This window comes from Mucor mucedo (assembly GCF_025094135.1).
Source record: "Mucor mucedo strain NRRL 3635 chromosome Unknown EV154scaffold_82, whole genome shotgun sequence".
Lineage (NCBI taxonomy): Eukaryota > Fungi > Mucoromycota > Mucoromycetes > Mucorales > Mucoraceae > Mucor > Mucor mucedo.
The window spans coordinates 53,023-78,015 of NW_026252366.1; the positions used below are offsets into that span (position 1 = coordinate 53,023).

The following is a 24,993-nucleotide window of genomic DNA, read 5'->3' on the forward strand; positions in this document are numbered from 1 at the left end:
AAAATGTTCCTCCCCCTCTCACATGTACAGAAAGGAAATTTTTGACACATTCGGAGCATTTTCCATCCCCGGTTTTTATAGAACATTTTGCACTACATTTTTCTGCACTCTAGTATTACTTGACATTGACAAGCTTTCGTCTCTCTAAGAAGTATCGTTACAATTTAGGCTTGGCTCCCTCATTTATCTCTCCTCCTCTTCCCCCCCAAAAAAAAAACATTTATAGGAGCCCCACCCACAATTTTATTCAGCACATGTTGCAATAGCGTGATTGGTTCCTAAGGATACGTCGATCACTTGTTTATCGATATCAACACGTTTTGGTACAATGGCGTCTGTAGGTCCCAACCCTAATCGACCTGATCCATTTAAGCCCCACGTATACAGGTCTCCGTTCTCTGTTTAGATGATATCATTAGTACAACCATCCATCCATCCATCCAACAATCAAATAAAAAAAAATGGTATCTTACTTGAGAGCGCGGCTGCATAATCTGTAGAGGCAAATACCTTGATGATCTCCTTGTTGGACAATCCCTGAACAAGGGTTGGTTCTAGAGTTTGAATCACCTTATCTAACCCCAACGCTCCATAACCACAGGTGTACACTTGTCCATCACTGGCCAAGATCACAGAAAATGGTCCTCCTGCTGCAAAGTCAGACACATCCATTTGTATCTTAAGAGGCTCCAGTATCTTTTTTTTTATATAGGTGTTGAGTTTCTCTTGTCTTTTTATAGGTTGTATCGTGTACTTACTCTGTCAATGATTCGACCCTGAAGTCCTTGTCCGTACTCTGAATTACCCCAGGTCCATAATCCGCCTGGTGTCGAAGCCAAGGTGAAATCAGTGGAGCTGGATAATTTGTCTACGTGATAAGGGAATGGCAGTTTGGAAGGACGGTTTTTGTCTTCGAAACCCTGACCCAATTGACCGTCTGCGGCCCAGCCCATGGCGTAGACCTCCTCCTGCTGGGTTGCGATAACGGTGTGATCGAGACCGCAGACGATATCGGTGATGTGATGGTTGAAATGCACAGGTTGTGGTGTGCGCTCGCATACCAGTGTACCCGGATCCGATCGCTTGGATTTACCCAAACCGAGCTGACCATACATGTTATTACCAAAAGAGTATAATTGTGTACCCTCTATATAAAGAAGATAAATAAATGTGCTGTGTTGTCACTCTCTCTCTCTCCTTTATACCTTTGTTCTCTGTGACGACGTGAGAATGTTCTCTTCCACAGGCAAGTAATTTCACCTCGTCGGGAAAAGTTGCATGGGATCCACCTAATTGCCCACTTTGATCCAGTCCGAATGCATACACTTGATTGTCAAAGGCCAACAATGAGTGTGCCCAACCTGTTGCCACACGAGTGATGTCTGCATGTTTCTATTGCCAATTTAGTTTGAAACCCTCATTAATGACAAACCAAAAAAAAAAACAGAAACTTACAGGTAAAGCATAATCTTGTTCCTCTTTTAATGATCGAGGACGATCAAAGATACGATCGGTACTTCCTTTTGACAAGGGTAATGCTAGCGTTTGTCCCCAGCCGTACAAGACGGTTTTGGAGGCCTGAGTGTGGACTTTACGAATACCGTGTTTCAACATGTCAACAGTGTGTGTCAGCGCAAAAAAAAGGGGGGGGGGGAGGGACCCTTTTTATTTTATTTTATGTTGAATAAGTTTGTCTGAATAAAATTCAATCTCCCTGTCGCACTGGGTGGCATGGATTGAAAGAAAGGTGATGAAAGGAAAGGGCATGAAAGAAATGGGAGGGAGCGACACAGCATCGTCTAACCATTGGCCCACTTGATTGGTTCGGTGATCCGAGCCAGTATGCTTTGATACAGCTAAAGAAAATAGGTTGGGCCACAAAACAATTAGCAAGCTACCTTACAGAATCTTACGACAACGCAACTTTACTCTTTTTATATAAAACAGCATGATTTAGCAGAATATCAAGAGTAGTAAATTGAAATACATGAAGACCCAAAGTATTTATTATATTTGATTGTAGACAACTGATGAACACACAGCGAATAGAAACGATTATAATTGATGGCAATAAAATCCAAATATTTCGATCACAAATAAATTAACCGGATAGTAACTTCATTCTAATTTAATGTATATATTTGTTTTAGCTTCATTTTACCTACACGGTACAATGTCTTTCTCGACTTCAAAGCAATAAAAGCTTTTACTAACAGGAGTAACAACGTAAAGGTAAAGACAGCTCTACTTTTAAAAGAGTAAAAGGTGCTATTACAATTAATTGTACTACGCTACATGCAGACGGGCCGTTTTGATATAAGTAGTTTTACACGATTAACAATTAACAAGACAAAAAAAATCAGCTTGGCTGATTAGTGAGGCGGGGTGTTTTTCTTTTTTGATTGCATATGCCTCCCGCCATTGGTTAGATAAAAGTTTCTATTTTTACTGGAAAGTGTACATATTCAGAAGTTTTTCATGATTTATGCCGGGAAGCATGAGTTGAACTGGCGTCACTATCCACATTCGGGCTAGCTCTCCCCCCCTCCCTCCCTTTTTTTTATGAGCAACTTTTTGAATAAAGTGGGGCAAGTAAACCTCCAGTTTCATCCAATGAAGATTCTAGTTGACAAGAAGTAGAATGAGGGAAGCGCAGATAAGAGTTGGCCTGTTATAATAACAACAGGTATGCATAATTCGTATGCTCTTTTTTTTTTTTTTTTTGGGAGCATGACGGTTTCCCCCTGAGACGTTTTGGAAGAGACTTTATGCAGTCACCAACTACACTTGTATGACATCATTTTTTGTTACAAGATATTAAGATTGTCTAATCAAATTCATGGATCGTCCATGATTGCTATTAAGAAAAACCTGTTTTATGTGGTATCGAGATAAGACCCGGACGCTAATTAGAGGTTCCCATCTTTTTCTTTTGAGTGGGGGCAATTGTCACCAGTGATCCGATGTAAGGGTAAACAAATGCCATTTTACAAGCATTGATTTACTATGTTTTGTTTTTGCAAAGTGTTATGAATGACTTTTGTTTGATTTTCATGATTCTCAGTTGAGGCACTTGAGATGTGACACAAAGAAAGAGCTGCGGTTAATAATCAAACACAGAAGGTAAACAAACATTTTTCCTATTCTGGAATAAATACAATACTAGAGGACTGTATGGTTTACCACACGCCACGAATGATCAAACGGGCCATCCTCATGATTTTTTTTTGGAACTAATAAAAGATCATGTGTGAGATCATTGAAAGGGCGCTTAATTTATCGACCATAAATCAATGCATCTTAAAACGGGAATGGGACCGATCACATTTTCACGCTGTACATAATCTCCCACACTAAGAAATGAAAAAAAAAATAGAGAGAGAGAGAGAATTTATGTAAAAGAAAAAAAATAATATTTCCGATAGTATAAGCATTTGTATAAAAGTTGAAAGATTTACTCGAAACCGTTGTAGATTAAGAGATTGGGGGTATCCTTGGGAAGGTCCTTGAATACATTAGGTGTACTCAATTCAAGAAGTTGCTTCTTGATTTCCTTGGGAGTGGTACCAGGTTCAGATAAAGCCAAGAGATAGGCAGCTAAACCAGCAACATGAGGAGAGGCCATGGATGTACCGGAGATAGTGTTTGTAGCACGCTTGTTGGTATTCCAGATGGACTCAATGTTCAAACCAGGAGCAAAGACATCGACACACTTACCAAAGTTGGAGAAATAAGCTCTTTCATCAAAGATGGTAGAGGCGCCCACCGTGATGGCCTTTTCAGCTCTGGCAGGAGAATAACCACAAGCATCCTTGTTATCGTTACCAGCAGCCACGGCAAAGACAAGACCAGCATCCACTGCACCGTTCACGGTAGCATCCAATGAAGGTGATTTTCCACCACCCAAACTCATGTTTGCTGCGGATCCCTTAAACTTTTTACCAGATTGAAGTGCAGCCTTCTTATCTTTGAGGAAATCACTGGTGGCCCAATCGACACCCTTTACAACGTCACTCATAGAGCCAGAGCCATTGGAGGCTAAGACCTTGACGGCAACAGGGATGGACTTCTTGGCAACACCGTATTTCTTTCCGCCAATGGTACCTGAACAATGAGAGCCGTGACCGTTTCCATCCACATCCTCGTCATTCTTGGGGATAGTTTTACCCCAGATAGCACGACCTTCCAAGTCAACATGATCGATATTGATACCAGTATCAATCACATAGACCTTGACACCCTCACCGGCCGAATTAGCATCATAGTTGTATTTATTAAAGTTACGAAGTGAGAGTCTGTTACGAGTAGAGATACGAGCGAGACCCCAAGGAGCACCACGTTGTAACTCACTGGCATAGACAACGGAGTCTTCTTCGACATAGGCAACTTCATCCGATTGACGAATGGCGTCCAACAACTTCTTGTCGAATTTACCCGAGTAACCCTTAAAGCTTGGCATTTCATAAACATGGTTGATGCCTTGTTCGTTGGTGCCGTCCAAGTAATCCCCACCATTGTTAAATGAGTAGGCAGCGGACATGGAGCTGATCCATTCGGCATGGTTCTCCACTTGTTGGACCGAGAGGTTGTTCTTGAGGACAACAATGTAAGAGCCTCGAACTGCCTCAGCTTCCATAGGAGCATACAAAGGTGCAACGTACCCACCATCGGAGAAAGAATTAGGGTTGACCATAGGAACGGCAGTGGCATAGCCAGCCATCACTAAGGCGGTTGTCAAGATGGTGAACTTCATGTTAAAAGAAAAAAAAAAAAAAAAAAAAGAGTAAAGAGAAAAAAAAATGGGAGGAAATATAAAATTTATGAAATCTTTAAATACTCCCACCCCTTTTGTGCTGTCGCGAATAGGAAATTTTGGCCAATTGTGTTTCAAAAATACGAAAAAGTGATGTCATGAGTATCTTTTCATGAGCCAAAAGAAGAAAAAAAAGAAAAAGAAAAAAAACATTAGATCTCTGGTTGTCGTTGCTGAAGTTTCTTTCTTTTTGAATTCCACATCTGCTCGTAAGTGACCCGTAGACGTTTCATGGTGTCTGTTTCATCTTTCCCCAGCGTGCTGGTAAGCAATACATTTTGGAGCAATCTCGGCCGTTTTTCTGTAACGTTTAAAGTCTCCTTCATATTTCGCTGGGTAGCCAACGTTGCTTGTGATGTGTAATAGGTTTCTTGTTTGGCCTCTCCGTATTGCTTTGCTAATTCATCGTATTCCGAATTAAATTGCATGCATAAATCAATCTATAAAAAAATTACCGCTTTCTCAATCACTTTATTCTATCCCCGTTGCTCTCTTTAGTGGACTTACAGGCTCTTCCTTGATCATATTGAGTCGAATGTCGTTTAATTGTTGGAGCATCCTAGAAAAAAAGGGGGTTAGTCTACTGGATGCACAAAGATGAATAGTTTACTTACTTGATGGGCCTTTCAAACTCGATCTTGGCCTGCACGGGATAGCTATCGATTTCTTCCTCCTGGACAAACACAAAGGCTCCCATCTTTCGAAGTTTATCAAAGATCAATCCAGCTTCTACATGTGTTCCACTCTTGATCGATTCCACATAAAAATCAAACAAGCATGCCCATGTTTCTTTTTTTTTTTTATACATATAAGGATCAGTTTTCTTCTTTTTTTTTTTTACCTTTTTTTTTTAAAAAAAAGATTTACCACTGGATACTCGAATTCTGTTTTTACCCCAGACAGTAGGTTGAGAGGCAAAGAGAAAATACAGGGCAAAGATGGCACCTGCTTTTATAATGGGAGAGTTGCTTTGTAGATAGTCTAATGAAGGTGTGAGTATTTTTATACAAGCGATCTTGAGTAGATTGTACCTAATACACATGCATAAAACGCATTCATAAACGTCGCCCGAAATTCTCTCTTGACACAAGTAAAGTGAATGAGACCAAAATGCAGCTCGTTCCAGACATCGTCAAAGTCGTGGAATTCGTGTTTTGGTTTCTATTGGAGAGAGAAAAATAGGGTGAGCTGTGAGATCGGATACAATGTGGGAAGGAATTACACTTCTGAAATGAATTAAGAGGAGTTCGACGTCGTCGGCAATGGCGTCGCTAATGATGGCAACTCTTTGGGCAATAGGGATCAAGTTGGCAGCTTTTAAGCTTGTTTTTGGAAATCGACATCGTCTGGCGGTGTTGTTCTTTGGTCTGACTGGACGTTTGACGGGTAGTTTGGATTTCATTTTTTTATGACAGGTATGTGGTAAGAAGAAAAAGTCAAAAAAAAAAAAATATTTTTTTTTCGACCGGATCTTTAAAACAAAACGCTCACACAAAAAGGGCTTTTAGCATTGACCGGAGAAAAAAAAAACTATAAACTGACTATTCGGGAAGCAGTGGCTAAATATATAATAAGATGTATTTGGGTAAGCTTTTTTTAAAAAAAATACGGTGAGGATAATGTGGTGGTCGTAGCCCATGATACAATGTCAAGGCGATCTTTTGCGGGTAATTTTTTTGTAAGTACGCATACTTTGGATTTCAATCATCCGGTTGATATAGTTATATCAACATTTGATGGTATAACCTGTGTAAGGTACTATCATTTCCTGTATAACAAGATATACCTATCCATTTCAACCGACACAGCAGTGCACTGAAAAATGCCCCCCCCCCTTTATAAGCCAATTTGATATTTATTTCATTTTATTTATTTTGAATTTTAAGCAGGACGTAAATGGTTGAATGCCCCTAAAAGCACACAATCAGACAACTGACGGTAAAAAACTCACAATCAATTTTCTTCTTCTTTTAAGCGAGTATTACAGCCGATTTTACAGCTTCTTGACAGTCCAGGTTATTCAGCTAAATACCTCAGGGATGCGCAGGTAGTTCTAATTCTACAGGTACTCCAGTTGGTTCAGAATCATTAGGTCGTCTAGTTGGTGCAGCTAAACCCTGCTGTCTCTTTTGACCGTCAAAAGCAGCGCGGGCCTCTGTACCTAATAAAGATGCAATTGCAAGGGTAATCAATAAAACGAAAGCGCGCATAGTTAGTAAGTAATGTGGCTTTTGGGATGAACAAAGTTTGTGGGGACGATACAAAAAGCTGATTTGTCCATCCTATTTATAATAAAAAATTTTTCTTTATCATATCCAACTATGATTTGCATAGCATTATGCTGCTGATCAATACAACTATAATAACTAAGCCTAAATAAATATTATGTTTATCAAATGGTTTCATCGTCTTTAGCTTGCATTATACCAGACCGTTGCCTATTCCATCATTTGTAAGCATTTAAAAGAATATGTGTTGAACTACATTTTTAAAGTTTGGAAAAACAAACTTGAGTAGACAAAATGATAAAGTCATTGAACCTATCAATACCAGATACACAAAACGAAACAACGAAATAGTTAGGAAACAAGTGTCATAGGATACGAAATAATTAAAAAGAAAGTGGTTTTTTAGACATGTAAGTTTATTAAATAAAAAGTAGTTCTTTTTTTTTATAAAGTTATTAACAAAAAAAAAAAGATTAAATTTAGATGGCTTTGTTAAATTGACCATGAGCCTTTATGTCACCTTCAGGAACCTTATTGCTTCGTTACAAAATACTTTACTGACGATCTTCTCCAGGTTAAGCGAATATCTGATAATTTAATTCGATTCGTCAGACATTGTCAGAAAAAAAAAAACTACAACATACTGTTCTGGAAGCATGCTGCATGTGGATGGTTGTTCCAAGTACAGTACTACAAGCTATATTTGGGTAAACTTTTTATCAAAACTACGATAAGGATGATGCGGTGATCATAGCTCATGATACATCGTCAAGGTGATCTTTAACGGGTATACATATATATAGTTTTTGTGAGTATGCATACATGGATTTTAATCATCGGGTTGGTATAATTATTTCAATGCCGTTTAGTGAGACAATCTGTATGAGGTACTAGCATTCCCTGTATAACAAGATACACCTACCCATTACTATCAACACAGTAGTGCACCAAAAAATGGCCCACTTTATAATAAATAAGCCAACATGGAATTTTTTATTTCATTTATTTAGAATTTTTAAGCAGGACCTCAAGTTTCTCTTTCTTATAGTTCTTGATTTGATCTGAGAAGATTCTCTTCTCGATCGGTGATATCGTAAATCAGTGGTATAGTATTCTGTATCCAACTGTCATTCGTCTATCGTATTTACAGATGGTTCGGCAACATGGTTACTTCCTATACGATAATTTGGTTGGTTACTTCCTATACGATAATCTGATACACCTTGTTGTCTATTTTGACTATCAAAGGTAACGCGGGCCTCTGTACTGATTATACATGCGATGACGAGGGTAAGTAATATAGCGAAAGAGCGCATAGTTTGTAATGTAATGTAGCTTTTAGGGACGAAAAAAAAGTTTGTGGGGATGATAGAAAAAGCTGAGTTGTCCTTGATATTTATAGTGAAGAAAATTATGTATATTTTGCCGTGATCAGCATAAAATGCCTGTTGCAGATCAGAATACGTGAAATAAGCCCAGATAAATATTATGCTTATCAAATAATTTCATCGTTATTTTACTTGCATTATCTTAGACAACTGCAAATCCCATTACTTGTAGCGTTAAAAAGAATTCAGATGATTAGCTGAATATTTTTCAAGTTGGAAAGGCAAACTTGGGATGGATCAAATGATAAAGATTATTATGCCCTATCAATGTCAGATGCATAAAGTGAAATAATGAATTAGAGAAACATATAGACGAAGTTTTTTTTTTTAGACAAATAAGTTTATTATTAAATAAAAAGTAGTTATTTTTTTTATACAAAAAAAGGGAAAAAATTTATACAGGTATTAACAAAAGAAATAGATTTAAAAAATTTAGATGGCATTGTTAAGTTGACCATGAGCCTTTATGTCACCTTCAACAACTTTTTCTTCATTACAAATTACCTCGCCGACGATCTTCTCCTGGTTAAGCGAATATCTGATAATTCAATTCGATTCGTCTGACATTGTCAGAAAAAAAAACAACATACTGTTCTGGAAGCATACAATATGTGGATGGCTGTCCCAGGTACAGTGGCCATAAGATGTATCTGGGTAAACTTTTTTATTAAAACTACGGTAAGGATAATGTGGTGATCGTAGCTAATGATACGTCGATAAGGTTATCTTATACGGGTATACTTTTTTTTTGTAAGTACTCATTCATTAGTTTCCAATCATCCACTCTTACAATGTCGTATGATAGAACAACATGTATAAGGCACTATTATTTTCTGTATATCAAGATATACCTATCCATTCCTATCGACACAATTGTGTGCAATAAAAATACCCAATTTATATTAAACAGGCCAATATGAGATTCTTTATTTTTTTTAAAATTTTAAGCGGGACGTTGACAGTAAAAACTCACAGTCAATTTTTCCTCCCACCCCCACCTTTTCTTAGCGCGGATGTTACACCTGGTTGCTAGTTCTAAGGCATGACTTCAGATTGTGGAAGTGGTCCATATACTGATTTCTGGACCGGTTTTTCATCCACATCAAGATCCTCAGAAAACGTTGATTCATCCTGTTGTCTCTTTTGACTATCAAAAGTAACGCGGGCCTCTGTACCAATTATACATGCAATGACAAAAGTAAGTAATATAGCAAAAAACCGCATAGTTTGTAAAGTAATGTGGCTTTTAGGGATGAAAAAAAGTTTGTGGGGATGATAGAAAAAGCTGATTTGTTCTTGATATTTATAGTGAAGAAAATTATGTATATTTTGCCGTGATCAGCATAAAATGCCTGTTGCAGATCGGAATATGTAAAATAAGCCCAGATAAATATTATGCTTATCAAATAATTTCATCGTTATTTTACTTGCATTATCTTAGACAACTGCAAATCCCATTACTTGTAGCGTTAAAAAGAATTCAGATGATTAGCTGAATATTTTTCAAGTTGGAAAGGCAAACTTGGGATGGATCAAATGATAAAGATTATTATGCCCTATCAATATCAGATGCATAAAGTGAAATAATGAATTAGAGAAACATATAGACGAAGTTTTTTTTTTTAGACAAATAAGTTTATTATTAAATAAAAAGTAGTTATTTTTTTTATACAAAAAAAGAAAGGGAAAAAATTTATACAGGTATTAACAAAAGAAATAGATTTAAAAAATTTAGATGGCATTGTTAAGTTGACCATGAGCCTTCATGTCACCTTCAATAACCTTAGCTTCATTACCAGTCACCTTACCGACGATCTTTTCAAGGTTACCCTTGATCTTATCACCAGCCTTGACCTTACCAGGAGAACCACTGAGATCATGTTCACCTTCAACGCCACCTTGCTGATGAGGAGAGTTCTTTTGAACAGGAGCAAGACCTTCATGAAGAGGGACACCAGCATGACGAACACCTCTGGAATCATGAACACCAGGCTCTTCAGAGTTAACACCAGCGGCAGTGTGGGTACCAGTGGTCTTGTTGTGGTTGGCATAACCATGATCGCCCTTGAGTGCATTGGCAGCGCCACCGGCATGAGTGGTGTTGGGATCAGTATGCTTGTTGTGTTCATGAGCACCGAGAGCGGCAGCACCAGCACCAGCAGCACCAGTAGCAGCTCCAGTATGATGATCCTTGTGGAGACCGTCGTTACGAACACCGTTGCTATGGAGGCCATGATCATTGACACCAGAGTTAACACCAGAGTTGTTAATACCATTGCTGTGAAGACCATGGTCGTTGACACCAGTGTTGTTCAAACCGTTGTTATGCTTGTTATGTTCATGGGCGCCAAGAGCAGCAGCACCAGCACCGGCAGCACCAGCAGCGGCACCAGTATGGTGATCCTTGTGAAGACCATCGTTATGACCAAGACCAGTGTTGTTGTTATGACCAAGACCGTTGTTGTTATGACCAAGACCATTGTTGTTGTGACCGAGACCATTGTTGTTGTGACCAAGACCAGTGTTGTTCAAGCCGTTGTTGACACCAGAGTTAACACCAGAGTTGTTCAAACCAGTGTTATGCTTGTTATGTTCATGGGCACCAAGAGCAGCAGCGCCAGCACCGGCAGCACCAGCAGCGGCACCAGTATGGTGATCCTTGTGAAGACCATCATTATGACCAAGTCCAGTGTTGTTGTTATGACCGAGACCAGCGTTGTTATGACCAAGACCAGAGTTGTTGGCAGAGTTGTGGAGACCACTAGCATTGTGTTCATGGCTGAGAGGAAGACCGTCAATGTTCTTATGGTTGTTGTGACCAAGACCGTTATCATGATGCTTGTTATGTTCATGAGCACCGAGGGCAGCAGCACCAGCACCGGCAGCACCAGTAGCAACACCAGGATGACGATGATCGTTGGTATGGCTACGAGAAGAGGCAAGATCGTCAATACCACCATGAGTATGGGCTTGACCAGTGTGAGCCAAGTTATCACCGACACGAGTATGGGTTTGAGGTTGAGCAGTGGAACCAAGAGAAGCAGCAGTTCCAGCGAATGCGGTACCAGTATGGTTGTTATGGCCAAGACCATTGTTGTTGTTGTTATGACCTAAACCGGTGTTGTTGTTGTTATGACCAAGACCTTCATTGTGGCCAAGACCATTGTTGTTATGTCCTAAACCAGTGTTGTTGTTGTTATGACCGAGACCGTTATCATGATGCTTGTTGTGTTCATGAGCACCAAGAGCAGCAGCACCAGCACCTAAAGCACCACCAGAAAGAGGGACACCGGTCTTGTTGTTGGGGTGATCAGGAAGGGGCTTGTTTGTGATGCCATTGGTACCAGTACCATGATGAAGAGGATCATTGGAGATACCGTTGGTACCAGTATGCTTATTTTGTTCATGAGCACCAAGAGCACCAGCAACACCGCCGTGATGTCCGTTAAGACCGTCATGATGGTTACCAGTAAGGCCATGGGTATTTTGTTGATCCACCTTGTTTACGTTAGAGATGGGAGCACCAGTATAGTTTAAGTTGTTGCCTTGGAGACCGGAAGCAGCGATACCGTGATTTTCATTTAATTGACCAGCGGCGGGTTGGTTGTGAAGACCGGTAGAGTTGTGAAGACCATCAGAGACACCGTGCTGGTTATGGAGACCAGTAGAGTTATGAAGACCATCGGAGACACCACCACGTCCGTTGTTAAGACCTTGATCGTTTAATTGACCAGGTTGTTGTTGGTTGTTGAGACCAGTAGCATTGTTTAAGTTGTTTGTGAAAGCAGACATATTTATAGTATTTAATTTAAAATTCAAAAGAGAATAATTTTTTAAAAACTGGGGCGAATATCGTCTGGTATTTATATGTTTTTGTTTAAAGCTTGATTTTGTCCCCCACTACGTCAGGTTCATGCATAGCAGTAAAGCTAAGTTGGAATAGATTTCATTATGACGATATATTGACAAACTCCGACTTTAGTTTTTTTTTTTTTCTATTTTTGACATCATCATTTAAAAAGCCTTAGGCGTAATAATGCTAATTATGTAGTAGATCAGAAAAAAATTAAACTTTTTCTATTGCAGATCAATTGATAGTAAGGAACAATGGATTTCTGATCTTTTTTTTGCATGAGGAAAAAGATTATTACAGAATCTATTGTTTAACAAATAAGGCTCTTTTCAGGTTAGTATCAAAATACAGAACCTTTTTTTCTTTTTCTAAAAATGGTTTGACAAAAGTATTCTATCAAAATGACGCTTTCTAATTTTTTTTTTCTGTTTCGTATATCTTTTTTTAGTAGAACATTTCCAACCAAAGGGGGCGATCTTATTTCATGATGTCAAAGCTTTCTTACTTAACTCCGACGCACTAAGTCTTTTCTTGTGTTTGTTTATGAAATTTTATTCGTAATGATGACAGGCTTTTTTTTATTGTGCAGAGTTTTTGTGACACCCTTAAGAGTCACTATTTGCCAGTAATAGAAATATTGTCGTGTTTTTTTTTTTGCAGAAATAAGAAACAAGGAGTGTGTTGTTATCACCTTTTATCCGATAAATGATGAAATGCTCCAATGAAAAAAAAAGGATCGTTTCTGTCTCACACACACACAGCGTTTTGCCCATTTTAGTTTTTTTTCCCCGATTTTTTGTTTATTCCAATTTCTTCTTTTTTTTCTCCCGTCATGTCAATTGTTCATGGACTTGTTGCTCATGGTACCACCATTGTTGCTGAATTCAAAAAGAATAGAGAAATCAATGATGTGACAGGTAAGAAATTGGTTAGGACTTTTTTTTTTTCGTGCTAACAGCCGCCCAAAATGATGATAGTGGTACAAGCCATTCTTGAAAAAATACCTCCTAACAATTCCAAATTGACATATGCATATGATAGGTAAATTTTTAATTTTATTACAGTAAAAAGTCCCATTATAATTACAATTAAAAAAAATGAAACCATGAATTAGATATTTGTTTCATTATATAGCAGAAGATGGTATTATATACATGTGTATGGCTGATGAATCCTTTGGTCGTCGTATTCCGTTCTTGTTCTTACGAGACATCCAAACCAAGTTTCTCAGTACGTTTACACATGCCCAAGTGAAACATGCACCGCCTTATGGCATGAACAGTTTCTCCAATGTGATTGAGACCCAAATGACACAGTTTTCTTCGGATCCCAGTCTAGACAAGTTTAAGCAAGTGAAGGGAGAGATCGATCAAGTAACGGATATTATGACACATAACATTGAACGAGTGCTACAACGCGGTGAACGTATTGATCTGTTAGTGGATAAAACCGATGGGCTTAGTCAACAAGCATTTGCATTTAAAAAGAGAAGCACTATCCTTAAGGTAAATCACGGATAGATTGCAACCTAAGCTATTTCTTTCCTAACTAAATGAATATTATATATATTATTTATTAGAGGAGAATGTGGTGGAAGAATATGAAAATCATGACGTTGATCTCTCTAGTGCTGTTCCTAATAGGCATGTTTACTTATTGGCTTTCTCGGTAGTCATTATTTCCTCAAATAACAATAGTCTACAAATCTTTTTTTTTTCTCCTATATGTTTTAGACCTGAAGCGAAAAAAAAAAAAGTATATTCATCTACACTAATTTTTGTTGTCTTAAAAAAGAGGGAGACTAGCTCCGGATTTGAGATAAACTATGATTAAGCTTTCACTAGTGTTGAAAAGCTCATGGCAAACATGTATCTAAAAAAAGAGTTGGTAGACGGGATCTTTGTAATTTATCACACAATGAGTATCATTTCGTTCGTATCTCGATTTGTCTTTATATGATGCACAATGCACAATCTTTGGTTTTTCTTGGTTCTGATCTGTTTTAGTGTCATTAATTCTTTGCAATCTTAGGCCACTATGGTGGATATATATATAAAAAAGGATGGAAATATCAGTCGAACAGTGTTTGCGTCTCTTAACACATTATTTTAAGACTAGTACAACTGTAGGCTAGTGACTAAACATTAAAAAAAAAAAACGCGGGATGTTAGATGAAAGAAGGGGTTGCACTGAAAAAAAAAAAAGGCGGCATATACCATCTATGGTACAATGAGTTCTAGTGTATATATATATATTCAATCAGCACGCCAAATGATGAACGACCTACTGAGAAAAAACTGATGCATGAGAGATCAAATAAGTATGGGAGGAGGACGGAGGCCCGAGTGCATTTATTCAAAACCTTTTTTGATCCCGAAAAATAATAAACAAAATGAAATATTTATTATAAAAAAAAAAAAGAAGCTGTACAAAAGAAGGAATATAAAGGGGAGGAGGGGGTAGAAGGGAAAGGAGTGTGAAAGGAGGTATACAAATAGATTCTATTATTATTATTAAGGTAAGTTATTGGACATGGGAAATGCTGTTTTTTTGTAATTGAGTCCAGTGTATAAATGCGTGAGTAGGTAAAAGACAGGATAAATTATTTTGTGATTGATTTTAAAGTATGAATGACGGCTGTTGCTAGTTTATCACGGAGACCTAAACAGGAAGCCAATAAGAGAGCCTGATGAATACAGTCCTTGGATGTAGATGGAGTTATTACTAAAGGCACCATATCTATAAAGCCATGATTGGCGGCATAAAGAAACGAGGGATTTTGACCGTTCGCCAAGCAAGGATTAGCCCCTGCTGTAGACAATTCACGCACCATGTCTATTTTTCTTTGCTGTACAGCAGTTAATAGGCTCGATTCATCAATGATACATCCACGTTTGATCAACAATTGTAAACATTCAATGCGATTCCAATCCACTGCTAATTGCACAAGACCCTTGGTGGTTTGATGCTTTGCCGTGATGGAGTCATTGTCCAAAAGTAATTGCAGTGTGTTGATGTAACCAGATACGATAGCACTTTGAATGGAGGAGCGACCATCCACCAAATTCGATTTCCAAAGCATGTCTGTCTCTGTGGGATTATTATCGTGTATTTTTGATTTGGACAGGAGCAAAGATACACCATGATGAAATCCATGCTGGATAGCAATGTGAATGGGAAGTCTACCTCCAGTTGAAAATAAATCGATACGAGCACCAGCTGATAATAAAATTTTCAGGCAATCTATTTTATTTGCTTGGGTTGCACAATGAATGGCAGTCTGACCTTGATTGTCTGTAGCGTTCAGATCAATGTCAGCATGCTTGACCAATAATTCTAAACCTTGGTGGAAACCATGTAAGCAAGCTTCATGGAGTGCTGTTGTTTGATGAGGACCTGACTTCATATTAATATCCAAATGAACCAGTTTTAACAGGTCTTGTACGGCTTCTTTTGATTTTCCAATACAGGCCCAGCTTAAAAGTGAACGTTTGAATTGTTCATCACAGGTGTTGGGTGATCCCTTTTTAAGATAATTATTCAAACAACCGATATCGAATTTGGATTTTTTTGATGGTTGTGGTGGTGTAGATTCATTCTGGATGAATGAGATAGAAAATGCACGTTTTCTGGAATTGAGGCTTTCGATGGGAGAAGAAGGTGGGGAAGGTAAAAGGACGTTGTTAGGCTTTCCATCCGTTTTCTTGGTGTTGATATCAATGGCTTGCATTTTTCTTTTTAATTGTAATTATGAGAGAAAAGGGAAAAAGTTTTTTTTATCCGATTTTTCTCGTTCTCTTTTATAGTTCTTTGTTCTTGGCAGGCAACAAATGAGAAAAAGATCTACAGATTCAAAGACAGCTCTTGGCAAAACTCATGCAAAATAAAAAGGAAAATAAAATGTATCATTTAAACATTGTGTGTAAACTCTTGGCGTATATATGCAGTATTCAAATATTTGTCAGTTTCTGAGGGAACAAAGTATGTTTGGATATAATCAAAAAGAAGAGAAATATAAATATATATTTTATTTTTTTCGGGTCTTTTGGGTTGCACACGAAAAAAATTACTGGTTATTTCAAGTGGCGTTTTAATTGGTTAATGAAAAAATCAGAATTTCTGTACCATTCATAGTGTATTAGACACGACTGTTATCTTGGCAAGTAGTAGTGTAAGGGGGGGGGGGGGTAGCTGTGTTGTTTATTAATATATTACGGAGAATCTTGGATATTTATATGTGTGCACGTCCGAAAAACTATTGGTTCATATTTGCATGTAATATGCTTAAGTGTGAACTATTTTATAAATACTTTTTTACATAGCCCCCCTTTTATTTATTTTTTGCCACAGTTCCATTGTCACACCAGGATTCCCTGATTCAGTGCAACCTCCTCGAATTTTATATAAATGCCTTTTGCCCGACCTTCTATGAATCGAATGTAAAAATGCCAAGGCACTAATAATTTTATTAATTACAGCACCTGCCGCCCCTCCCAAGAAAAACAAACATGGAAGCACATTTTCTCCTACCCCATTGCCACTGGGATGTTTCTGTTCTTCTCGAGGTATGTAAACAAGTCTCTATCGCCCCCCACCCCTTTTATTTAAACGGATAAACACTGCTTTCTTCCCGACCCCTTTTAATTCACATGAAAAACCTTTTCCGGACCGGGGCAACTTTTTTTTCTACATTTTTTAACCACAGAATCACCCCACTTCACACCTTGCGCCCCCCCCCCCCCGAATGACAAAAGATACAGAAAATGCACAAATCACCCAATTCTACCAGTTTAACACGACAGAGAAACACTGGTAGATACTTATACACCATTTGCAGTCTCTCTCTTTTTTTTTTGTCTAATGTAAAGTAACTTTTGTAAGTTTACAATATAAAGTCTTGGAAATTACTTGTAATGTGCTTGGGAGCGCCTCTCGCGTGTAACAACCCACTCACGCTTGGATGTAAATGTTTTCCCTCATCCCCATGACAACATGTTATTTATTTTTATTGTCGCTCCAATTACATGATTACAAACGGTAAATAAATGGGTGATCGCTTTCCGTCCCCCCCCCCCCCTCCGATTTTCTATCATTTTATCAAAGCGGGAAAAGAGCTAATTGGAGATTACGTAAGCAATCACAACGATGGTGGAGTTTGAAACAAAACAATTGTGTGTTTCGAGCTAAAAATGTTAAGACATACTTACTACTTGGCACAAGGACAATCGAGCTATCTTTCTTATGGCTTTTTTTAATAAAAAAGTTTTTGTTTTGTTCTAAAAATTTCTTCCCCACTCCCCTTTATCAAATAATTTGAATTCGCTGGGGTCTATCTTCTATAGTTGTATTATCGATACCCGGGTTTAAGATTTGGAATTCCTAAATAAATCATGCAGACGTGAATTTCATGACTAATGTCCCACCAAAAGCTGTCGTTGTCAGTCAACCTCCATCAAAACAATAGTTTTGTCACTTTTCAGATTTACGGGAGAAAAATAGTATTTATCAATTACGTCAATCACAAAAATTTACTTGTGTAGTAGGCAGGTAAACTTTTTTATTATTCAGGGGTATCCGAATCCTTTTTTAATAAAAACAAACACATGCTGGATTTATGGTCAACTCAGTAATGACAATTTGATCAGATCATAGATATTTTATTCACATCAGACAGGATACTATTTCTAGTTAGATAAGAAAATTATTACAGGATTTCCTACACAGAACATCCTCCTCCCTCAATAATTCGGATCTTTTACTAAGAAGTTTTGTCCATATATCTAATAATTAAGAGTTATTTTGGAGTCTTGCAAGTTTCATCTTTTAATGATTCTCTATGTATTTATCTCGTGAGATAAATGAGTAACTAGTTGTCATGTTGGGTGTTAGGGAGCTGCTAGGAACAGAGGAATCCACATCTCGTAATTGTTCCTAGCGAGTAGACCATTAATTCTTGTCTACCCTTTCCAACTAATTGCATAAATGTATGACGAGTATAAAACAAGAATTTGGATAAACCTAATTTATTGATTTTGTAGTAAGTCCATCTAAATAAACTATCTATCTTATCTTAGCACTTTTTTCTTTTTTTTCTTTTTTAAAAAAAAAAAGAGAAATGCCGTAAAGAGATGCAATGCGTGTATTATTTAATTCAATGTACTAGTTGCATCCTTTGAAAAGTGCTTATCAAAAAGAGTTAAAAGTGATCCAGTCACTGTCAAAGCACAAATATGTACGCCTTGTACCACTTTAAGACTGCCTCCTCACTTTTACACCAATTGACTCTCTTATTTTCTGCACCACCTGATGAAACTTTTTTTGTTTATTTCTCCCATTCCAGTTATTCTGTTGATACAAGCGTGCGAGTATACTACAGAGATGAATAGTCTTTCGGCTCGTTCCGAGAATGCTAATGCTTACTAACCATATTCTGTAATTTGAGACTCGTATTAAATTAAGCTGTTGGGGGGGTTCAACTTTGTAAGTTTTAAAACTAGAGCAAACGAGGGAAAGAGAGAGAGAGAGAGAGAAAATGAATGTGTGTGTTTCTACATATGCACCATACAATGGAGAGGTTTTAACCCTCCCCCCATTAAGCGAGTTTCGTCACTACACACGTGATCGTTTTTTAAATGCAGCTCAGAAACTAAAAAAAGAAATAAAAAAATAAGAGAGGGAATATAGTTATTTTTTTTCTTTCCCTCTCTCTTCATAACATACGTTTTTTAAAAATAAAAAAATAAAAAATGCCTGGAACAACTGATAATAATAATGAACGTCACAACGATGAAACATCAGGCTTGTTACCTCCACATGCGTTACCTTGCCCACCGCCACCACCACCACCATTAGAACAAGATAGTTCGACATTGACTTCACCATGGTGGTCAGAAGAACCACCTGCAGAACAAATAGAAGGGGAAGCAGATCATATTCCATCCACAACAGACACTTTGCCATTAACCGAAAAAGATCCCACATCGTCTACTCTGAATATCTCTGTTCTTTCATTTAACAGAGCATCGGCCAAAGAAAGCCCAAACCAATGGAAAGAACGTTGTTTCTTATTAGCTGCCACAGATGGATCTTTGAAAGAACACAAGAAGGAAACTGTACAAAAAGAATTAGAAGAGATATTTGACAAGTCAAAAGAATGCAGCATGATTTGCTTTTTACGATCTAGTAGGCAGATGACAAAGGATAGACTGTTACAGGAGCATGGTAAATTACCTCTTACCTATTCTTTCAATCCGTTCTATGGCACATGGATCACCATAGCAAAGACTCCTACAAGGTGTAAAGAGCATTTGTTGGATGGTATGTTTTCTCATGGTTGTTATAAGTTTCCTCTCCCATTCTAACTGTATTTTTTTTTTTAGCTGGAAATATTACCAAAAAGACATTTTCTGATTACTACACAATGGAATTGGGTGATGAGCTTGGTCATTCGGGTGAATACGGTAATATTCGATTCGTAAAAAAAGATGCATTTTGATTTGTCTTATTAAAAAAACCTTCTTTTGAACTCTTAGTGACAAAAGCAGTTAAAAGGACCTTTAGTCCGCTACAGCATCTTACACAACGATACATGGATTCTTGGAAAGATGGTAATCAGCAAGCATTTTTCAGCAAGTTTTGGTCTAGTGCTCAGAAAGGAGATGCGTTTTATTTAGTTCTAGATAGTACTAAGCGATTGATCGAAAACACGCTGGGTCATGACAAGAAACCTAGCGATAAGAAATAAAAAGAAAGAAAGAGAGAGATTGTTTTGTTTTTCTTCACCAGTAGATTGAATCACTATGAGTCAAATATTGAAAGTTGTAAATAAATAACCAAATACCAATTGGAAAACACATATAAATTACTATATAAAGAGAATTTTTTTTTTGTTAGCTCTTTTTTTTTGTTGGAGGGGGGGTCTCATATTTCGTTCTTACCTGCTTTTTGTAGTCTGGATCGATGGTTAATACTACTGAAATCAGGGAAACCCATTATGTTACAGAATGAGTGACTTAGTACAGGAGGCATAAGATTGCCTGATCTCAAGAACAAGTAGCTAGCGTACCATCCAAACAATGTAGTATACACAAACTGAAAGGAGGACGATAATATCGCATTCTTTAAAGCCCTCGTGGTTCGATTCATTTTATTATAATTATCCCAAGCATGATGTAAGTGAGCTGCATTTGAAATTGGTTAAAATTCTGGTCTTTTTTTTTTTTTTATATACTCCCCCCTCTTCATTTTCTTACCAATGCCAAAATAAAGTGGAGAAATAAATATCAAGTAATTCTTGGAATAACCTGCTTGATATAATACGGCAATCATACATGAGCGAAAAACAAATTCCTCAGTCAAGGGTGCTACCATGTAATTTCTCTGTCCTACCAAAGTTGTCACATTCTCTACTACATCGCGATGAAAGTCAAAGTGTTTTTGAAACGGCAACTCTCGATCGAAAAACATGATGGACAAGGGACCCAAAAAAGCATGACCGTAAGCAATAATGGACGTAGGATGTGTGCAAACAACTTGGGTCTACTCATACCTAACACAGTCAGTGTATCTTGTTTATCAACCATAGACCATACAATCAAAGCTGAAACTATGGAGGCCACAGTAACAGCCTTGAATCGAGCTCGAATCACTTTGGGATCATTACGAGATCCAGGTTGCTTAAAAAGATAGAAACCAGCTACATAGAGCAACGTAAATGCCACGCATGTTACACTTGCTAATCCAGCTGCGATGACCATGAAAAAAAAAAAAGAAGGAAAGATGAAATACAAAAACTCGAGTTTTTTGAGTCCATGTAAGGAAGATCGTTTATCCATTCCTAAAAAAAAAAAGTCTCCCAAGTTTGGGGGTTTTCCACACACACACACACACACACACCCTTTTTTTTTCCTTACACTTAAACTATGTATGACTTTATGGAATATTGCTTGAAGCGGTTTTACCGCTCTTCAGGCTGGAACGAAGAAAACCAGTACTCGAACCTATGCTCGTGGTCAAGAGCTTTACTTGATTTTCACACACCAAGAGGTTTATCCTTGGTCATGTCGAAACTTCCAACACCTCAATTTAAACCTTCTTATACTCTAAACGCTTTACCGACACTCAATGGCAGTATAGGATATCTCTATACCTCAAAACCTCTTGAAATTGGAACAAGTGCAACCGTTGATTTTCAAGACATGATTGATCGATTTCGAATTATTGTTAAGCAACCTTCCAGCAATGTAAAAGATTACCAAGGTAAAAAAAAAAAAAAAATGCTTTCCACAAGGAAATATTGTTTTTTTGTGTTGTCATCGTTAACCCATTAGGTTTAGTAACTCCCGACTATTTGCTTTATGGTCGCATGTTCTTCCCAGGAGCTAGGTTAGAAGCCATGTACGTACGTCGTATCAGCGAACACCTTCAATATCTCGTCACTGCTGTCAATAGCCCTCGTACCCTTGTTTCACCTCAAGTGGCTATGCAGTTACAGTATGACGTGGGGAAATGGTGTTCTGAATGCTCATACACATCCGACGACGGACTTTTGGGTCTTCGAGCATTATACAATATTGGTCAGCCTTCAGCTACAGGGCAATGGTCCTTGGGCACAGAGATATATTACGGTGTTCTTGATAAAAGTGGTGGATGTAAGTGGGCAGTTTTTTGTAAGAATATAGGTTGTCGTCCTCGTTGTGTTCTAAAAAAAAAAATGAGTAGTGTCTACTGGTTTTCGTTATCGCACATTACCTAATTCCAATGCACCACCGATCAGTTTCACCTATACATTGAACCCTATTGTGGGACACATGTCTACGAGTTATGTGGCTAAATTATCAGACGAATTAGTCATGTGTTCCAGATACGATTTTAGCATCTATTCTTATGAAAGTGATTTAGCCTTTGGATTCGAATACCGCACCAAAAACAAGACACCGACCATCGAGACAGAAGTGGATGAGGGTATGATTACATTGACAGCAGATCGTACCGAGAAATTAGAGGGTTTAATTAAAGCACGTTGGGGGTTCACCAAAGGTCTTGCTTTGATGTGGGAAGGAAGATTTAAGAACACCTTATTTAGTTTAGGATTGACTGCTGATTTAAGAAGCACAAGTCCAATTCGTACAATAGGATTAGAAGTACAATATTTCTCTTGATTTTTGTGTAGTCAGAACCTCTTCCCTTTTTGTGTACAATATATAATTCTTTCTCTCTTTTTTTTTTTCTCTTTTTTTATTTGATAAATATACTATTTATAACAAAAAACATTTTAATGACCATGACCATCATCCTCAGGGTTTCCTCTTTGCTCAGGTGCAACCTTGATGAAATCATCGATTCTTAAAATAGCAATAGCAGCTTCAGTAGCACTCTTCAGTGACTTGATCTTGGACATGGTGGGTTCCAAAATACCAGCCTTGAGGTTATCACGAACTGTACCATCGATCAATTCAAGACCGTACCACTTGAGGGCACGCTTACGATCATCTGCATCAGCATTAAGAGCAGTGTTGTGATAAGCACGAAGCTTAGCGACTAATTCTGTAGAATCCTTAGCGGCGTTCACAGCAAGGGTCTTGGGGATAACAAGCAAAGCATTAGCGAATTCAGCAATGGCGAGTTGCTCACGAGAACCTAAGCTTGTAGCGAAATTTTCAAGGTATATGCTCAAAGCAGATTCAACGGCACCACCACCGGGTACAACACTGTTACTTTCCAAAGTTCTCTTTACAACCGAAAGAGAATCGTGAAGGGATCTCTCCATTTCATCCAACATGTAATCGTTAGCACCACGCAAGATGATGGAAGCTGAGTTTTGGATCTTGGTACCCTTTACTAAAATACATTCATCATCGGAGATACGTTCTTGAACAACTTCCTCAGCTTGACCAAGAGAGCTGGCTTCAAAGGTTTCTTCGCCTTCCAAGTTAGCTAAAGAAGAAACAAGAGTAGCACCTGTAGCCTTGGCAATACGCTTCAAATCCTCCTTCTTACAACGACGGACGGCCATAGCACCCGCTTCAACGAAAAGCTTGAGACATAAATCATCAATACCCTTTGTGGTTAAAATCACGTTGGCGCCGGTATCTAAAATCTTTTGGATACGTTCGGTTGTGATTTCAATTTCTCTCTTACGGATATCTTCCAACTTATCAGGATCATCCACGACAATATTAACACCTAAATGCATACGCGCCTTTTGAAGGTTCATGTCAAGACAGGCAATTTTGGCGTTCTTGACTTGCTTCTTCATGGCTTGAGATGCAACAGTACAGTTGAGAGCATAACCACGAACAAATTGTGATTCAAGACCAGATTTACCATGGGCCTTGAGAATATTGACAGCCTTGACGGGGTACTTGGTTTCACCACGCATGTTGGTGGACTTGACGGCCAAAATAGACTCAACAGCAAGATTAGCAAAGAACTTGGAATCACTTTATAACACATTAGTCCTCTTTTTTATTTTATTTTTCTTCTTCTCGTTCTCCCCATCCATCCCCTTTTTCTCCAAAAAAAAACAACTTACGATCCGATAATCTTTGAACTCATGGAGGTCTTGGCGGCATTGATGAGACATTCCTTACCAAGAGTATCGACTTTAGTGGCCATTTCGTTGGCAATGAAACGACAAGCTTCCTTGGAAGCCAATCTGTAACCTGTAATGATGGTGGTAGGATGAATCTTGTTTTTGACGAGTTCGTTGGCACGTTTTAAAAGTTCAGCAGCGATAATGACGACAGAGGTAGTACCGTCACCAACTTCACGATCTTGTTGTTGAGCAAGTTCAACTAAAACTTTACCGGCGGGATGTTCGACCTCGAGCAAACCAAGAATGGTAGCACCATCGTTGGTGATGGTCACATCCTAGATGAGAAGAAGAAAAAAAAAAAAAGGATGATGATGAGAAAAAAATGTTGGAAGAGTTTCTTGTTGGAAGGGGGAAATACTTACACCAATTTCATCAACCAACATCTTGTCTAAGCCGACGGGGCCTAAAGAACTTTTAACAATATTTGCAATAGAGGCGGCGGCGAGGACTAGTAGAAAGAGGTAAGTTGATCTGTCATGAATGACGCGTCGTGACAAGCATGCCCACAAAAAAAAAAAACTTACCATTGCTTGCGCGAACATCCTGTCCGGTAGTACGTTCACCTCCTAAAAAGAGGGAAGGGTTTTGGTTACTTTGATACATTTTTCCCTAATAAAAGATGATGATGAAAAAGAACAACAGAATTCAACTCCACCCCCTCTCCTTTGAACGAGATCTTTATTTTTTTTTTTCAAAAAAAAAAATCCTTCCCAAGTCCGTCCGGTTTTGGGAACCTCGAGCGGTGTAATTTGGTGGCTTTTCATTTTTTTACCCTCCAAAAGACCTAGCAAGTTCTGTGCTTTTCCATTAAAAAACTAGGCTTCAAAGTCCGGGGGAAATGCTTCATTGACAAATAAGGCACATAATTTGTTGGTGTTTGAAGTTCCACAAATATTCTTTTATCTCTACCAGTACAAAAAAAAAAAAATTATGCGTTGTCATGGTTTCCGTCATTCAGATGCTACAATGTCATTTAACGCAATATGCAAAGTGTCTAGGAAAAAAAAAAAGACAAAATTTAACAAAGCGATAGCTAGCGTACGTGGTATGGTTATATTACCACAGTGTGGAAATATAGCAAAGAAAGAAAGAAAAAAAAAATATTACCCCGTATT

The 24,993-nt window shown here is 38.1% G+C and overlaps 10 protein-coding genes across 10 annotated transcripts; 3 read left to right on the forward strand and 7 right to left on the reverse strand.

Annotated features, from left to right (window-relative positions):
* Positions 1 to 142: 142 nt before the first annotated feature.
* EV154DRAFT_544844 (regulator of chromosome condensation 1/beta-lactamase-inhibitor protein II) lies at positions 143 to 1,662 on the reverse strand. Its single transcript, XM_051604625.1, has 5 exons — positions 1,456 to 1,662; positions 1,206 to 1,392; positions 759 to 1,147; positions 474 to 696; positions 143 to 398 (listed from the first exon to the last, which is right to left on the reverse strand). The coding sequence occupies exons 1-5, from the start codon at positions 1,612 to 1,614 to the stop codon at positions 244 to 246; spliced, it is 1,113 nt and encodes a 370-aa protein (XP_051455084.1). The 5' UTR covers positions 1,615 to 1,662; the 3' UTR covers positions 143 to 243.
* Positions 1,663 to 3,374: 1,712 nt separating this feature from the next.
* EV154DRAFT_516933 (serine protease) lies at positions 3,375 to 4,781 on the reverse strand. Its single transcript, XM_051602441.1, has one exon. The coding sequence runs from the start codon at positions 4,751 to 4,753 to the stop codon at positions 3,455 to 3,457; it is 1,299 nt and encodes a 432-aa protein (XP_051455085.1). The 5' UTR covers positions 4,754 to 4,781; the 3' UTR covers positions 3,375 to 3,454.
* On the reverse strand, positions 4,757 to 6,237 carry EV154DRAFT_516939 (uncharacterized protein). The gene is made up of 5 exons (XM_051602442.1): positions 5,845 to 6,237; positions 5,681 to 5,794; positions 5,428 to 5,602; positions 5,321 to 5,372; positions 4,757 to 5,253 (listed from the first exon to the last, which is right to left on the reverse strand). Exons 1-5 carry the CDS (start codon positions 5,870 to 5,872, stop codon positions 4,966 to 4,968), a joined length of 657 nt encoding a protein of 218 aa, XP_051455086.1. The 5' UTR covers positions 5,873 to 6,237; the 3' UTR covers positions 4,757 to 4,965.
* Positions 6,238 to 10,160: 3,923 nt separating this feature from the next.
* On the reverse strand, positions 10,161 to 12,221 carry EV154DRAFT_604617 (uncharacterized protein; the record flags this gene model as incomplete). The annotated part of the gene is made up of 1 exon (XM_051607413.1): positions 10,161 to 12,221. One exon carries the CDS (start codon positions 12,219 to 12,221, stop codon positions 10,161 to 10,163), a length of 2,061 nt encoding a protein of 686 aa, XP_051455087.1.
* Positions 12,222 to 13,436: 1,215 nt separating this feature from the next.
* Positions 13,437 to 13,954, forward strand: EV154DRAFT_539214 (synaptobrevin-domain-containing protein; the record flags this gene model as incomplete). Its single annotated transcript, XM_051604332.1, has 2 exons — positions 13,437 to 13,787; positions 13,862 to 13,954. The coding sequence occupies 2 exons, from the start codon at positions 13,437 to 13,439 to the stop codon at positions 13,952 to 13,954; spliced, it is 444 nt and encodes a 147-aa protein (XP_051455088.1).
* Positions 13,955 to 14,884: 930 nt separating this feature from the next.
* On the reverse strand, positions 14,885 to 16,012 carry EV154DRAFT_566158 (ankyrin repeat-containing domain protein; the record flags this gene model as incomplete). Its single annotated transcript, XM_051605940.1, has 1 exon — positions 14,885 to 16,012. The coding sequence occupies one exon, from the start codon at positions 16,010 to 16,012 to the stop codon at positions 14,885 to 14,887; it is 1,128 nt and encodes a 375-aa protein (XP_051455089.1).
* Positions 16,013 to 19,028: 3,016 nt separating this feature from the next.
* On the forward strand, positions 19,029 to 20,026 carry EV154DRAFT_425307 (uncharacterized protein; the record flags this gene model as incomplete). The annotated part of the gene is made up of 3 exons (XM_051596236.1): positions 19,029 to 19,599; positions 19,662 to 19,742; positions 19,815 to 20,026. The coding sequence occupies 3 exons, from the start codon at positions 19,029 to 19,031 to the stop codon at positions 20,024 to 20,026; spliced, it is 864 nt and encodes a 287-aa protein (XP_051455090.1).
* Positions 20,027 to 20,043: 17 nt separating this feature from the next.
* On the reverse strand, positions 20,044 to 20,975 carry EV154DRAFT_303639 (CAAX protease self-immunity-domain-containing protein). Its single transcript, XM_051594875.1, has 3 exons — positions 20,535 to 20,975; positions 20,220 to 20,462; positions 20,044 to 20,146 (listed from the first exon to the last, which is right to left on the reverse strand). Exons 1-3 carry the CDS (start codon positions 20,746 to 20,748, stop codon positions 20,061 to 20,063), a joined length of 543 nt encoding a protein of 180 aa, XP_051455091.1. The 5' UTR covers positions 20,749 to 20,975; the 3' UTR covers positions 20,044 to 20,060.
* Positions 20,976 to 21,006: 31 nt separating this feature from the next.
* Positions 21,007 to 22,499, forward strand: EV154DRAFT_303648 (mitochondrial distribution and morphology protein 10). Its single transcript, XM_051594876.1, has 3 exons — positions 21,007 to 21,540; positions 21,618 to 21,932; positions 22,003 to 22,499. Exons 1-3 carry the CDS (start codon positions 21,204 to 21,206, stop codon positions 22,440 to 22,442), a joined length of 1,092 nt encoding a protein of 363 aa, XP_051455092.1. The 5' UTR covers positions 21,007 to 21,203; the 3' UTR covers positions 22,443 to 22,499.
* Positions 22,477 to 24,582, reverse strand: EV154DRAFT_516955 (T-complex protein 1 subunit alpha). Its single transcript, XM_051602443.1, has 4 exons — positions 24,403 to 24,582; positions 24,241 to 24,326; positions 23,816 to 24,153; positions 22,477 to 23,723 (listed from the first exon to the last, which is right to left on the reverse strand). The coding sequence occupies exons 1-4, from the start codon at positions 24,479 to 24,481 to the stop codon at positions 22,556 to 22,558; spliced, it is 1,671 nt and encodes a 556-aa protein (XP_051455093.1). The 5' UTR covers positions 24,482 to 24,582; the 3' UTR covers positions 22,477 to 22,555.
* Between the last annotated feature and the right edge of the window lie 411 nt (positions 24,583 to 24,993).